The sequence below is a fragment of the Eretmochelys imbricata genome, chromosome 3, assembly GCF_965152235.1.
Source record: "Eretmochelys imbricata isolate rEreImb1 chromosome 3, rEreImb1.hap1, whole genome shotgun sequence".
In the NCBI taxonomy this organism is placed as follows: domain Eukaryota; kingdom Metazoa; phylum Chordata; order Testudines; family Cheloniidae; genus Eretmochelys; species Eretmochelys imbricata.
In genome coordinates, this window is record NC_135574.1 from 31,163,260 (window position 1) to 31,178,733 (window position 15,474).

General features: G+C 41.9%; 2 protein-coding genes across 3 annotated transcripts in view; both read right to left on the bottom strand.

The window, feature by feature from the left end:
• GRHL1 (grainyhead like transcription factor 1) overlaps window positions 1–15,474 on the bottom strand; it is a 64,064-nt gene that overhangs the window by 42,970 nt on the left and 5,620 nt on the right. For both annotated transcript variants that reach the window (XM_077812537.1, XM_077812536.1), the window contains exons 2-8: window positions 14,576–14,762; window positions 10,586–10,656; window positions 6,697–7,081; window positions 5,801–5,877; window positions 4,780–4,936; window positions 4,148–4,259; window positions 3,086–3,180 (exon numbers count right to left, since the gene is read on the bottom strand). In XM_077812537.1, coding sequence (XP_077668663.1) covers window positions 3,086–3,180; window positions 4,148–4,259; window positions 4,780–4,936; window positions 5,801–5,877; window positions 6,697–7,081; window positions 10,586–10,656; window positions 14,576–14,762 — 1,084 coding nt within the window. The remainder of the gene's footprint in view (window positions 1–3,085; window positions 3,181–4,147; window positions 4,260–4,779; window positions 4,937–5,800; window positions 5,878–6,696; window positions 7,082–10,585; window positions 10,657–14,575; window positions 14,763–15,474) is intronic.
• TAF1B (TATA-box binding protein associated factor, RNA polymerase I subunit B) overlaps window positions 14,634–15,474 on the bottom strand; it is a 78,060-nt gene continuing 77,219 nt past the window's right edge. The window contains exon 17 of the transcript XR_013345555.1: window positions 14,634–14,762. The gene's annotated coding sequence lies outside the window, so the exon portion shown is untranslated. The remainder of the gene's footprint in view (window positions 14,763–15,474) is intronic.

The window sequence follows — 15,474 nt, forward strand, 5'->3', positions numbered from 1 at the left end:
GATAAATGAACCATGCAATAAAAATTGTTGAAATTGGCTCAGTCTCCTCCTGATAAGATCACAGTGTTGGGAAAGAGCTACAGCTCCGTGGATGAGTAAGCTGATCAAGATTCACTGTCAGATGCATTTGCTCAAGGGGGAAAAAAAAAAAAAAAACCAACAAGGTTTAAATAGGAGATGTAGAAACCCAGTGTGCTTGTTACAAAGGCAACCCTTTGTGGGTCTGTCTCATGTAAAACCGTAGGGTATGTGGCAGCTGGAAGGGAGCCTCCCAGTCAGGGCAGACAGACTCCAGCCGAGTGCATTACAAATAGCTGCATGGCTGTTGCGCTGGGTCTGAGCTTGGGGTGGCTGGACACTGCTAGAGCCGTAATCTCCCCACTGCTATTTGTAGAGTGCTAGCTTGAGCCCAGCAGCGCAAGTGGCTCCCCAGGCTGGGAGCCTCACCCCTAGGTGCACTGTAGAGACGTCTGTGCTTAGCACTCTAGCGAACACCACGCTCAGGCCCACAGGCTCCCTGCTTGCTTCACTCTCAAAATCTTCCATTAAAATGTCAGTTTTACTTGCTTTTGTAAGTTTCCAGCAGTCAGGACTCATGCTCAAAGGCCTGACAGCACTAATTTGGGGGTCTGTCTAACCTATAGCTCCAGCTATTTTTGTGCATGGATTTAATGCCAAACTGACACCCCTGGAAGCTGCCAGTGTCTAGTTATCCACAGAACAAGCAGCACAAGCTCCCCACACAACTCCTCCAACATGGCACCTCAACCGCACCGGGAGGAGTGGCAGTGGGGGAGGGGAGAGAGAAAAGGTACTTCACCCTCTCCACAATCAGTCCCTGGGCTGATTGCTAGTAAGGGTGCCAATTATCTCAGTGGTAATTTTGATGTGAACACCCATCCACTAGAAAAACGGGCCAAGACCACCTGCTTATTTCACACAGGACATCACAGACCAACGGGACAGAAATGACTTTCGTCTCTACTATCCTGCACTGGATTTGAACCAGTGATTTAGAGCAGAATTGTCCCCCTCTGCTACCCAATCCTCCAAAGGTATTTTCCAGACATTCAGGTCTCAATCCCCCTTTCATAAACCCAAGATGCACATCACTGCCCCAGAAAATACTGTCCTCTCTCCCTGGTCAGGCAGGTGCGCACATTTCACAGGATCTGTAATAAAGTTCACTTATGTATCCCAAGATCAACACTGTGCCTTTAGTTCACATCCTTGTCTACTCTCCTGCTTGTGCATTTACCAGCCACAACTGTCTCAAGAACTAAACTAGCCTTTTCATAACAGTGAAACAGATGGTCTCAGTTTCCCAATCTGTAAATAGTTCTTACCTACTTCTGGTTGTTGAAGCTCAGTTAATTCATGTTTGTAAAGGACTGAGTTCCTTGGATGTAAGTATTATTAAATCTTATCTGCAGCAGTGAGAAAACATGTAGCTCTTTACTCTTGGATCCTGTACAATCTACTGATGGCAGCTATTATTCTATCCAGTTTCCTGAACAGTCCAGCACTTCCATGCCTCAAAACGCATTCAAACCTTTCAGTACGTGTGCATGGGAAAGGCACCCTGCTGCCCAATTCCAGGGTAAAATGGAAAACCATCCCTTTTGGCATGAACAAAGTCAGGACACTAGATTCTAAGTTCAAGGAATTTTAAAGACTGGCATCTGATACCAGACTCACTAGTAATATTTAAGTGAAAACATGCTGCTACAAAACCATTCAGGTTGGAGGTATAAAAGCCACCAGAGCTGGGCAGTGAAGAGTAGATATTATTTACTTTACTTAGCAATAAATACTTAGAACAGCTACCTACTGCCCATCTCCTAAGTGCCTCTACCTCTCCACAATCCACTTTCATTAAGCGGTCAATACGGTTTCCTTCTCCAAGGTCTTCACACCTCCCTCTTGAACGGTTATCCAGTGCATCTCTGAGACTGACAGACTGTGCTGGGCACTGGCCTTGTCTTCTACATGTGCTGTAAAGCACTGACATTTAGAGCTCGACAGACAGACAATCCTGAAATACTTTTCAGTGAGGAGTTCTGCCATTCCCCCATTAGTACTATTTCCAGATGCAGCACTTCAGAGTCCTTCTGGATGACAGATGATGTATACGTTCTCAGTCATCTTCACTTTGTCTGTTACTAGCTTCAAACATGATGTGTGAGATATGATCAGCTGCTCTCAAACAGGAAGGAAAACTTTGTAAACTGGAGACTAAGCCTTATACCACCAGCATAGGGATGAGCCTTAGGAATTACACAATTAACCTGCAAGAGTCAGTAAATTACAGAAAACCCTCTAACACTTTGCAGCTGCAACTACATCAGCTCAACAGTGGTATAATCTGATCGAAACTGGACCCTTTTTGCTCTCTTTAGACAAGTGTTCTAGCACTTTGAAGATGCACAACTCCTCCACACATTTACTTGGGGTATGGCTTCAAACAGCAACAGCTGCAATTAACAAAACACACCAGCTGTGAGAGTTGCTGACACAGTACATCTACCACCTAACACAGTGGCCCAAAACACTGAGTGAGGATCATATGGTGGCTCAATGAGTTCACCTAGAGGCCACTCAGATTAAAATTTATCATTGCATGCTAGGATCTGTAGTCTCAGTGGAACATAATTCTATAAGGGCAGCTGCAATCTATTCTATTTAATGCAATTTAGGTGCAGTGGTCTAGGATCCTGGCAAATTGCCAAACTGGCCCCTCTGTTGGAGCATCCCAAAAAGTTACTGGCAACTATCACGACACCATATATTGGTTCCCAAGTACACTAAACCATATCTCCAGCACCTCTGCAGCACTCTTTAGGAAGAAGTTTGGTGCTTCCATGCGTCAGTATTTGTCCAGCAAGATAGATTTCCCTGCTAAGAAACAAAGTCACTGCAAAGCTTTTAATATTTGCTCACGCAAGCCCTCTTAGCCAGCAAGATTTTGCCTATTTCTTAACACAAGACCGTAAACAAACTCATTACATGCTAATCATCAGGTCACACACACCCCTCTCTTTCCCCATATGCTGGAAGAGCAGGAAACATAAGATGGGTCACATACCTTTGCTTCATCATTAATGTCCCAATTGAAGGATATGGCATTGTATGCAAGCTCTTCAATGTTACTGATTGTGTTGAAGCTCTCCTTATAGTCGGCTGTCGGGAGGGAGAGGAGAGCATCTTAAACCATACTAAGCAGACAAACTGAATAGCAACTGCAGCTCTTCCACAGTACCCTAAGGGTTAAAGGCTCTGAAAGCCTTTCAGAGGCAGATTGTTAATAAAGGTTGAAAGCAGTTCATTATATACAAAAAAAAAGAGAAGAATTAAAAACAAAAACTAAAGTGGGAAAGGCAACGACGCCAAGCATGGCATGTATCTGTGCCATACCCTATAGTTACATATGAGAAATGTCACACTGCATGACAAGAGTATAAGCTCTCAAAGCTCCTTCAATAATAAAGCTGACGCGCATGCAAATCTTTAAGTGCCAAGTGCTTAATCCCTGCCTTTATTCACAGAAGGAAAGGGCTAGGAGCACAACCCAGCTTTCAACCAAGGAAATCTGGAAGCCAGCCAGTCGCAGGCTTGTCTGTAGGCAAGTGGAAATTTGCAATGTTTTCTTTTTAACTGAACCGAGGACTCACTGCAAGAGCAGCAGCAGGAAGGAGACCAAGGAGCATATTTCAACAGGGAGTTTGTCCCCTGAAAAAAACCACTTACTGTTTAGAAAGCTTGCAAAGCCCAGAGAGTGCAGTTTGACTATACTGGCCAAGATTTTTAAATGCAACAAGTGATTTGGGGGCGTCTCCATTTTTGGATGCTCCAACTTGAGACATCTGAAGAGGGCCAGTCTTTCAGATGGTGTGGGGAGCACTTGGCATTTTCAAGGCATCTAACATTAGCACACCCACCCACCCCCCAGAATTGAGGCTGCCAAAATACCTAGTCCCTTCTGAAAATACCTTGGCCAAAAACTTCCCTTTGGTTTTGCCACAAAGGTATGGACAGTGCTCAGCCTGGTCTGAAGGTTCCCTTTAAAAAGGGAGTACCACTAGAAGGTCAAACCCTGCCAAGGAAATCAGGCTTGGAGCTTGATACCAGTAATTAGAGTGTTTCTTACCAATGTCAATGCATCTTTGTTTGGCTGTATGCTGCCTCGAGTGCCAGTACTTCCAGTGCCTGATTTGATCTTCTCTTGTTTTGTCTTCGGCAAACACGACCAAGATGACGCTCTTCGTGAAGAGGAAGGGGGTAGGGAGAGAGAAAAACTTTAAAGGCCACAGAGAAAATTTGTTTTGGAAGCTTTTACTGGCTATCAGGTTTTCTGCATTTGGCATGCAAAGCTTAGGAAAAGCCAAGTTACGCCTGGCAAAGTAGAAAACCCTCTTTAGAATGGGAACAAACATGCTAATGTTCTTCAGGGCCATAAAAGAACAAGGTGGTCAGAAGTTGCCCACCTAAAGAGAGTTGGATGCTCTCCTTCCAGGTGTCCATGTCACATAAACCCATTACCACTACTGACTGGCTTGCTTCGCAGGCTCAGAGACACCAGTGACCGAATAGGCCTGGAGACCAATTTAACCTCTTCTGCTCTTCATTGGCATGGCAGAAGGGGAAAGCTGGGCCTGCTGCTGTTGACTTCAGTCTAGACTTGTGTGACTACGGGACTTCAAGGCAGTCAGCCCAGCACCTCCAATAAACAATAAATACCCACAACGCTTCTCCCAAGAAGCTGTAAGAGTTGCCACTCACTCTGACTTTGCTGATTGGGTGGTGGACTCCTTCACAGCTGCTGACTTCTTTAAGAGTGATCGGATAAAACTGACCCTTGTTTAGGTACGTCATTGTGCTGTCCCCTGGCTTCTGACGAAGTGACTTGGAAGCTTCTAAGGTGTATTCAAAGTTATTCCTAGGAGACAAAAAGGACATTGATAGCTTCCTGGCAAACTCTTTAGCAAAGTGTTTTACATTTAATTTGGAGAAATTCCAGACTTATTAGTTGAGATACTAAACCCTCAATAGGGAAGGGAGGGGGAAGCAAGACTAGCTCTTTGTTGATAATCAATTCTCTTCATGAGAAAACATTTAGAAAAGTTCTTTGCAGAGAAAATCAATATGTAGGATTGGAGGCTGCCTATTCAAGCTTACTGCAACATGTTCATTTATGTAACAGAAGAATTTCTACCAGTGACCAAAATGCTGTTAAGAGTCATTCAAAGGCTGCTAGGTCCCTTCCTCCTCCCACCAATGTTTCATTCCCAATTAAAAACAAACAAATCCACCCCACATCACCCATTCCCCATCGTAGGTCTCCATACACAAAATCCACACACAGCAAACCTCCAGTGCCTGCTGTAGGTTCTCAACGTGGAGAGAGCAGGCAAGCATCTCTAGGCATCTATCAAGGTGAGGCACTTGGGAGCCAGCTCCAGGAGGGTTCTGCAGTAATTCTTATTCTCTTAAATGACTAGCTGGATCACACCATACCAAGTTGGTTAGAAATCAATGTAAGACTCCTAGATGGCAGTACAGTGCCATTATCAACCCAACAAAGATAGTTTTCCTAAATATTGCAGACATGACTTTCCAGGTTGTTGAGCACTCAGCTTCAGCTAAAACCAATGGGAGCTGCAGGTGTGCTCAGCACCTCTGAGAATCATGCCTGAAGAAAGGCAACGCAAAAGAGAATTCATAAGCAAGCTGTACCGATTAGTCACAAACAAACTGGCTATAAGATCAAGCGGCTACAGGACAACAAAGCTTGAAGTATTACCCAGCAATGCTGTCAAAAACGTAGTCCTCTGAACTCATGCTGGCCATCCGCAGATTCAGTTCAGCAGGAAAGAAAACCTGAAAATACAGATAATTAATTCAGCAGCAACAGAATCAAGATTTAACAGCTGCCAGGTTACAACCCTGCTTCAGCTGGCTTAAATATCTGATAGCTAGGGATTGTGGCTAGCATATAGAGTAGGCTGTATATGGGCCCCAGTCAAATAATGCTTTATATGCCAATTAAGCACAAGATCTAGCAAGCACACTCTGGGCCAGCTTTTAAAAATCAAGCCTTCCTGAAGCTTGCTAACTACTGGAAATTATGGACATCACTAATATGGACTTAGAGCTTAAAGGGAAGCATTGGTGAACCCTGTAGATTTCAATAGTTGCAAGAAAACAAATTAAGAACAAAAATCAGATTTTTCTATGAGCTCAGCTCCCATTCAGACACCTAAATAAACTTGCCAGATTTTCACAAGCGCCCAGCACCCAGTAGCTCCCATTGAGGACAATGGAAGCTGAGCACTTGGGAAAATCTGACCAGTTTATTTAGGTGCTTAAATGGGAGCTTCAGGCAGAGCTCTTGTCACCTTGGCCCACTATTTATTTACTGTTGCTGCTAACAGATTATTATTTCCACAAGCTATTTAGCCAAAGCTTCCGTCATTTGTAAGATTAGCCATTTGCTTTTGATAATGATTTTGTGTTTTATAGATTTAATTCACTAAATTATACTTATGGACCTTTCTGGGAAAGTCTTCTATTTCTAATCCACAGGACTGAGATTTCAGGTTTACATAACTATTAGAGGTGCAACATGATACCTATGCACTGATTGGGTTGCGCAAACACACACCCACACGCACAGAATATGGTGGGTGATCCCTGTACCTCTTGCACTCCTTCTTTGAACGTCTCCGAGAAGGTGGAGTCCGGCGTGCGCCTCTGCGAGTTCTGAGGCTGAGCACTGGAACTAAACTGATCAGGGTTGAGATTCCTGTCGAAAACCACCACCCGTTCTGGGGGCTCGGGGTGGTAGCCAGTGGGAGGGATGCCCACAGTGAAGCCATGCGGTTGCGTTTCTGTTTTAATTGAATGCGTGGGCATTGTTGCAATGGAAACAGTGACAGTGGTGTCGGGGGTCGTCAGGTGGCCTCTCTTGTCCATGGCCATTTGAGTAGCGTGAGGAAGAACAATATTGAAAGGCACATTTTTCAGAACCTGCACTCTGTTTTCTCCAGTAGAAATGAGCGATTGTTCTGTTGGGATGCTGTTCCTTTAAGAGGAAAAAAAAAAAAGATTCAGAAAAACCAAACATTGAACAGCAGAACTAGAAACATTTACTGGGCTTTTGGCTAAGGTGAAACAGAATAGCAGCTCCCTGTACTGGTGATGATCAACTATATCTAGGGTTATGGGCTCTAGAATTTATAAAAATCTTTATCCATTTCTGACTCCTAGGACCCTAATTTTGAGCTAGAATACTATACTTGACCTTAAAATATTAACAGCCCATAAACTGAGTCACCCAAAACACAATACACTAAGGGCCCCGCTGACAGGGTATCAAGCACTGAGGGACTCACTTAGTTAGCTAGTATATAAGTTAACATACTATACCACCACACTGATTTCTGTCTTCCTTAACAGACAGAATCAGCTTATCAGAGCTGGAGCAATTTAAACTTGTCTTGGTCAGCTCTCTCTTCAGCTTAGCTGTCATAAACATACAGCTAAGGATAGCATAAAATCCCTCCTTTACCTGTAAGGGGTTAAGAAGCTCAAATAACCTGGTTGGTACCTGACCAAAAGGACCAATAAGGGAAGAAGATCCTTTCAAATCGGGGGGGAAGAGGGGTTTGTTTGTGCTCTCTTTGTTGTTCTCTCTCAGGCAGAGAGGGACCAGGAAAGGAAAAAATATCTCCTAAAACCCTACCTGAAATAAGCATCCAAGATTACAAAAATTGTAAGTAATAGCAAGGAAATGCATTCTGACATGGTGGTAGTGGTAGGATGATAAGGTGTTTGGGGTTTTCCTTGGGATGTAGGTGGGGCCTTGGGCTGCCCCCGGTGGTAAGGTGTTGTTTGGGGTTGTCCCGTCTGATATCCACTCCAACTGCTACTAGCTTTTTTCTGGTTTGGTTCTGATCTCCCCCGCCTCGATTACAGTTCTGGGCTTCCCATCTGGGATGTACCTATCTATTTCCTCAGGAACACCCTCTAAGAACTGCTCCATTTGCATTAGGAAAGACAGATCTTCCAGAGATTTAACACTTGCTCCTGATATCTAGGCATCCCAATTTTTGACGATGTGGTAGGTGTGTTGGGAAAATGCCACATCTTGTTTCCACCTGAGGGCTCCGACCCGCTGACAGGCATGCTCAGGTGTTAGCCCCATTCTAATTCTGGCCTTTAAAAAAAAAAAAAAAAGGGTTCATAGCTGTTCATGTGTTCCTTAAGCATTTCAGCTGCCACCTCTGCTAAGGATCCATTGAGCTGCGGCCTCAGCGCCACCATATACTGGTCTGTAGAGATGCTGTACCCAAGGCAGGCCCTTTCAAAATTTTCTAAGAAGGCCTCTGTATCATAGTCTACCTTGTAGGTGGGGAATTTTTTGGAATGGGGAGCAGCACCTGCAGAAGGATTGTTAGGGTTATCTGGTATACCCAGCTTAGCCCTTTCCAGATTTAAGCGCTTCAGCTCTAACTCCGTATCCAAGCATTTCGCCTCTGTCTCTAAGCGTTTCATCTCCATTTCCGTCTCCAAGTGTTTTGCTTGTTTCCTTTCCTCCGCTTCCAACTCCAAGCGCTTTAAGGCCATCTGTCTTTCATGTTCTTTGTCTCTCTTCAGCTTCCAATCTGGCTAACTCTAGTTTCTTTTGGACCTCACTTTCCGTCATCCTAGCCTTCCTGCGCTTAGCCTAGCCTAACCCGAGAGCGAGAAAGAAAAAAAAAAAACAAAAAAAAAAACCCAGCTTGTGAATTCCCTTGCTGTAACTTATCTCCTCTGCCACCAGGCAAAGAAAAAAAAAAAAAAAACTCCAGCAGCTTTCAGCTTAAAAAAAAAGTATCCTTTAAAAAACAAAACAAAAAACACACCTCCCTGGTTTTCAATCAGCCAAAAGAAAAAATGTTTTTAAAATCCTGAGGTCTGTAATTCTGGTTCAAACTGATCCCACCGCGCTGCCACCATGTCAGGGTTCCTTCCCCACTCTGAACTCTGGGTACAGATGTGGGGAACCACGTGAAAGACTCCCTTAGCTTATTTTTACCAGTTTAGGTTAAAAAATTCCCCAAGGCACAAATTCTTCCTTGTCCTTGGACGGTATTGCTGCCACCACCAAGTGAGTTAGACAAAGATTCAGGAAAAGGACCACTTGGAGTTCCTGTTGCCCCAAAATATCCCCCCCAAACCCCTTCACCCCCCTTTCCTAGGGAGGCTTGAGAATAATATATCAACCAAACAGGTAAACAAGGTGAGCACAGACCAGACCCTTGGGTTTTTAGGACATTAAAAACAAATTAGGTTCTTAAAAGCAGAACTGTATTATAAAGTAAAAGAAGCACCTCTGTAAAATCAGGATGGAAGGTAATTTTATAGGGTAATAAGATTTAAAACACAGGATTCCCCTCTAGGCAAAACTTTAAAGTTACAAAAAACAGGAATAAACCTCCCTCTTAGCATAGGGAAAATTCACAAGCTAAAACAAAAGATAAGCCAGCGCATTTCCTTGCCATTACTTAGATTTTTGTAATTTTGGATGTTTATTTCAGGTAGAGTTTTAGGAGATGGTTTTTCCTGTCCTGGTCCCTCTCTGTCCGAGAGAGAGCAAAGAAAGCACAAACAAAACCTCCTCCCACAGATTTGAAAGGATCTTCTTCCCTTATTGGTCCTTTTAGTCAGGTGCCAACCAGGTTATTTGAGCTTCTGAACCCCTTACTGGTAAAGGAGGGATTTTTTGCTACCCTTAGCTGTATGTTTATGACATTAGCGTTATAGGAAGAGGGCAGCAAGGAGTGGGACTTAAAATATCATGAATATAAATTAACCTTATGACCCCATGGTTTGTTGGTAGGTTCCGCCCCCACCCAGAATAAAAAGAAAAGCCTGCAAAGTCTATGCAAGTGAAACTAATGCATCAGAACCACAGATTAACAAACCACAAATACATTGCAAAGTTTATGGCACCCCACTCAAATTAATCCTGACTACATATTCCAAATGCATCCAGTCCCGTAGTACCTAGTAACTGATGGAGTTTTTGTAAGGACCTGATCTTGAGGGTGGTTGGAAGATCAGGACCGGCCCACTAAGGCTCAGTCATGAGCCACCTTGTGTAAACACTGGGGAGTAAATGCTTATCAGCCACCTCCTTACTAATATGCTGAAAGGGGTATTGTCACTAGTTCATGCATGGGGGAAAGAGCAGTTCCAGTGCATTACTATTCCCTCTCTTGCACAGGAGGTGGTGGGTGGATGGGCAGGCAGGGATGAGAAGTGGATGGAGCCTTGACTTTGAATCAAAATTCAATCCCTAGTTGCTCCTGGGGCACTTCAAGTACCAGCTGTCCCGGACTCCAAAGCCTGTGGTAACTCCACCATCTAACCCTTGGGTTGTAACAAGAGTTGATGTGCCTAGATGGTGCAGAAGAAAGGATTGCAATCTCCATTACAAATGCAGGAGAGCTGGTGCAGGTATGGCAGTGAACTTCATTTAAGCAGCCTTAGCAATATATCAGAATGTCGGTTAAAGCAAACGTGCAACAATAGAATCCAGTACCTTTTGCTATGATCTTGGTCAGGGTGATCTACATCTGGTTTTGCTGTTGAAGTCCTTCTTTCTCTGGGAACCTGGAGGTATTATACATGTGAGAGTTGAACTGTTCTTATCCAAACAAGGTTAGCTCATTCTCTCCCCCGCCAGGTTTGGAAAGCTAAGTATCAGTCTGTTATGCATCAATTATTTAAAGTACAGTTAACACCTGTAAAGAACTTTACAATGCCAAAATTTATCACCACCACTGTTGCTTTGGGAAGTCAAGTCTATTCCATATGCTGCTAAAAGGATCCCAAACTAATACAATGGAGCAGTACTTTGGAATTTGGATTCCTGCATAGAAAAAACAAGACAAACTGCTTAAACCTTAGGACAAGGACAAGTTTCCAACCTGGCTGGAAAGATCATCATCTCTTATCAAGTGTCAGCAACTGGAATAATGGAATTGGAGGGAAAATAAAGAGTTGTCACTAGTAACTCAGATAAAGAAAACTAACAGGCTTCAATTTGTCTGGTGACTTTATTACTTAGGAAAGATCATCTCAACAGCTCTGGAGAGCGACATCCTTAGTCTACCCACAGGGGTGGTCTATTTCAGTTTCTCATTGTCCATTCGCACCTTTGCCTCTGTGGACACTTTTGGTCAGACATTTTTTGGGACTGGTCTTGGGACACTTTCCCTAGGAACTAGAATGAGACGACTAAGTTTAATAATGATAATACTTGATCTTTATGGAGTCTTTTATATTCACAAAGCAATATGCAAACATAAGCTAATTCTCACTGTGCCCCTGTAAGGAAGATGATATCCTCATTCTATACATGGGGAAGCAGAAAGAGAGGCTGATGGCCCGCTCTTCAGTGGATCTGAGCTCCCACAACTTGAACTGAAATCAGTGAGTGTTTAACACTTTTGAAAATCAGGCCCTGAACAATTTGTCCAAGGACACAGAACAAATCAACAGCAGAACTTGGATGAGTTCCTAACACCCAGTCCCATATCCTGTCCAGTCACACTTTATATTAAAGATATATTTATAAATTATGAAGGATTAAACATGATTAAAAGATAGCTATAAGCATATTAGCAAAAGGTGACTATAAACCATGGTTATAAGAAACATTGACTTTTAGGACTCTAAAAATGTATTAAAATATCTAAACTTGTGTATTAACCCTTTATGTTAAGGGTACATTTATAAAGGGTGATTCTCGATCAACTAGACTATGATGCCTCTGATGTAAGTCACTGACCAACTCTCAGTAATGGCTTTTGTCATCTACTGACTGGAGCTAGATATGAACCCGTAACCTGGACAAAGAAAAATTCTCCAGATTCCATTATTACCCATCATCCGAGCTATCTAGTTCTCCACTTTACGACATTTTACTATTTAAAGAGGACTGCTACTTACAGTCCTAACCGGCAAAACCCCAACCAGTATTTTATAAAGCTGTGGGGGAGATATGATGTACATTAGGGATTAAACCGAGATCTTCTGAAGTCAGGATACTGGTGATCAGGATATTTGCATTCAGACTCAGACTTTAAGGTCAGAAGGGACCATCATGATCATCTAGTCTGACCTCCTGCACATTGCAGGCCACAGAACCTCACCCATACACTCTGGTAATAGATCCTAACCTCTGGCTGAGTTACTGAAGTCCTCAAATCATGACTTAAAGACTTCAAGTTCATGACTTCTAGAGAATCCACCATTCACACTAGTTTAAGCCTACAAGTGACCAGTGTCCCATGCTACAGAGGAAAGTGAAATATAAAAATATATCCTCCAAATATAAAAAGGGGCTATTGTCTCAGCACACTGTACCACCTGTTCCTTCAAAATGTAGATCAAAGAGAGTTCATTCAATTTAATAAAAATTGCCAGAGACCACATGCCATGGAGTAGTGTAAGGACACTCACTCTATGCTATGGTAACACCCTGTTAAAGAGAGAGATCAGATTATTATATTCTTGTATAATCTCTAAACAAAAGCTCACTATTGTAATTATTATTATTGTTTTGTCTCTGATAGTTACATGGCAAGGATCTGTAAGCTTGTTAAAAGCTTCCTAAATATATTGTTAAAAAAATACAAATGCAGATCTCTCATTTATTATTTGGCCATTAAATTTTATTTATCCTGAGGTTCCAGGCTACTCTGATAAAACACAAAAACTACAAGACACTGATAGTTCTTGTTCATTTAAATGGTATGTGCTAATACATTAGAAGGAATTAACTCCAGACCTTCCAGCACTGAAACATGCTGCATAAGCATGATCAGATACTGCACCTTCACCTGACAAATGCAAGCTATTTAAATTATATTGGAAACGCCTAATTTTTTGTAATAGTAATTATAGGCTGATGACAGAAAACCTTAGTAGAAACAGTACTTTTCTAAATAGCTTCCAATTAAAACCTTTAAAATCCAGTGGCTTTAAGTAGTGTAGAGAATGTAAGAGCATCAGAAAATCTTGACCTACATTCTTCTGGAGTGACTAGTGATTTTGGGAACTTTCATTTTTGGGTGCCTAATTTAAGACATCTTAAAGGGGCCCAATTTTCAGAGGGCATGCGCTCAGCAGTTTCTGAAAATGAATCCCTTTCAAGGTGTCTCAGGTTGGGCACCCAAAAATCACTACTAACTTTTGAAATTGTTGCTGTAAGTTTCCAAGTAACACTGTTAGAGTTATGCTAGTCTTGGCTCAGGAGAAAAAAAAATAAATTTTTTTTTCTACAAAAACCTTTACAGGTGGCAGCCCCACCAGGCTTTAATTTTCTATTCCAGACCTTGGAAGCTCTCACCTGCTCCTTTAACTTAATCTCAGAAAATGACGGATGAATTCTTCCAAAATTTTATACTTTTTTGGCATGTAAGCTTGCCCTCCCCAAACCTTTCCTACAGTTTATAGATGGCATGAGTAGGGAAGGAAACCCTGAATAAAATACCAATGCATGGCAAATTCTTTGTGCTTCACTAAAAGCTCTTCACTACAGCCTCCACCAAATTTCTCTTCACAGTTTTTCACATTTAAAAATGGATTTAGCAGATTAAAATCCTCTGACAAAAAGGCTTTCATAGTGGCATAACAAGCAAGCACAGAGGGGTATGGCTTTTTAAGGCAGAAAAAAAGCTTTCCTACAAGTGTCACAGTTATAACTATCTTTACACCAATTATTTTGTTACACGCATTAAGGACTAAACTGAGCTTTGCAACACAGATTATAAAATACTTATATATACACACCATGCAGTTTTATGTAACTATACTGCTTGAAAAATTGGTTAAACTCTTAATAATAGGCATGTACTTTGTATATAACAAGTGTAGTAGTTCTAAAGGCTGGAAAATATGTTTGTCCATAATTAACAATGTTCTCAGTGCTCTTCCAGACACCAAATGGAGACAGTCCCTGCTCTGATCCTGCAAACAGATCGGTGAAAGTAAATGGGATTCAGGAACCTGGCTGTCTTAGGCTCCTTAGAAAATCCCAGCCTAAATCTTATTCGTCTTATTATTTATTAATATTGTGGTAGCGTCCATGAGGCCCAGTTGAGGTCCAGGATATCACTGTGCTAGGCACTACACAAACAAAGACAGTCCCTTGCCCCGCATTTTTATATTCATATACACACTCTCCAGCATTTCAGCCAGTAACGGTTAAAACCTGTGCCCTGAAAATCCTGAGTCAGTAGGCTACACAAGTACCCTGACCTATTACAAAAAAGATTCCAGAACAACCGATTTCTACTTAGCTTAAAAGAAATCTATTGTCGGAAAATCAAAGTTGTGTTTAATTTTTATTTTATTTTTTGGGGGGGAAAAAAAGAGAACCACCAACTTAGAGTCCTCATTACACTATTAATAGCTACTATGCCAAAAGCTACATTACTGTTTCATTCCCTAGCAAATTACTGTTTCATATGCAGGCAAAACAAGTGGAACCTATGGTTGTTAGGTGTTACTGGTGCCAACTTACTTTGTAATAGTCATATAGTAATCCCAGGGCAGCTGCACTGTCTTCGTCGCCATTGATGCTCATCATGGCTTTGGTGGCTGCTGTAAGGGGATTTTCAAGGAAGGACTTCCAGGCTTCATCTTCACTGGTGTATGGACGCCTCTGGGAGTAGAGAGAGTCATTCTGAAGAACCAACACGGGCCTTTTGCTTTGGTCATAAAAATATGAATCTTTGTTATAATGCATCCAAAAAGTATATAATAAGCATGTTTCACAAACTTTGTAACATTTAAGAATTAGCGGGCAGGTTTTTACTATGTTAATATTATGACTTAATGTGACACAGTGGTTAGTCAACAGAAAGACCAGGGATACAATTCTGATCTCATGTATATCAGTGGAAATCAGGAGTGACCTCATTGAATTCAATGGTATTACATCAGTGAGATCACAAAGCTGCTGAAGATGATAGCTGGCCAGCTAACAAATATTTGGAATCCAACATAGAACAATAAAAATGTTATGAATTTATTAGCCTAAGACACACAGTACTATTAGCATGTTATTAAACAAAAAGATATTGTACAGCAGTAACTTGCTACTAATTCATTCAAGCTCTCTCTATGCACTATAGAGAGTCAATGGTTTCATGCTTTGTCATGCAAGACTATGGAGAGTTCACATTAACAAATACCACTGTCATGTTATAAAACAGAGTTAACTCTACTTTCCTATGTCTGACAATTCCCTCAGAAGACAACTTATTTAATTATTGGGGTATATTTGAAAGTTTTTGAAAGCTGCTGATATTCCATGTATAGTATACATGGAATGTAGCCAAAGGAGACCATAAATCAACAAGGCAGTGCAATTTTCTGGCAATAGAAGCCAAGCGGTTTATTGTATGTTTACCTTTGAGA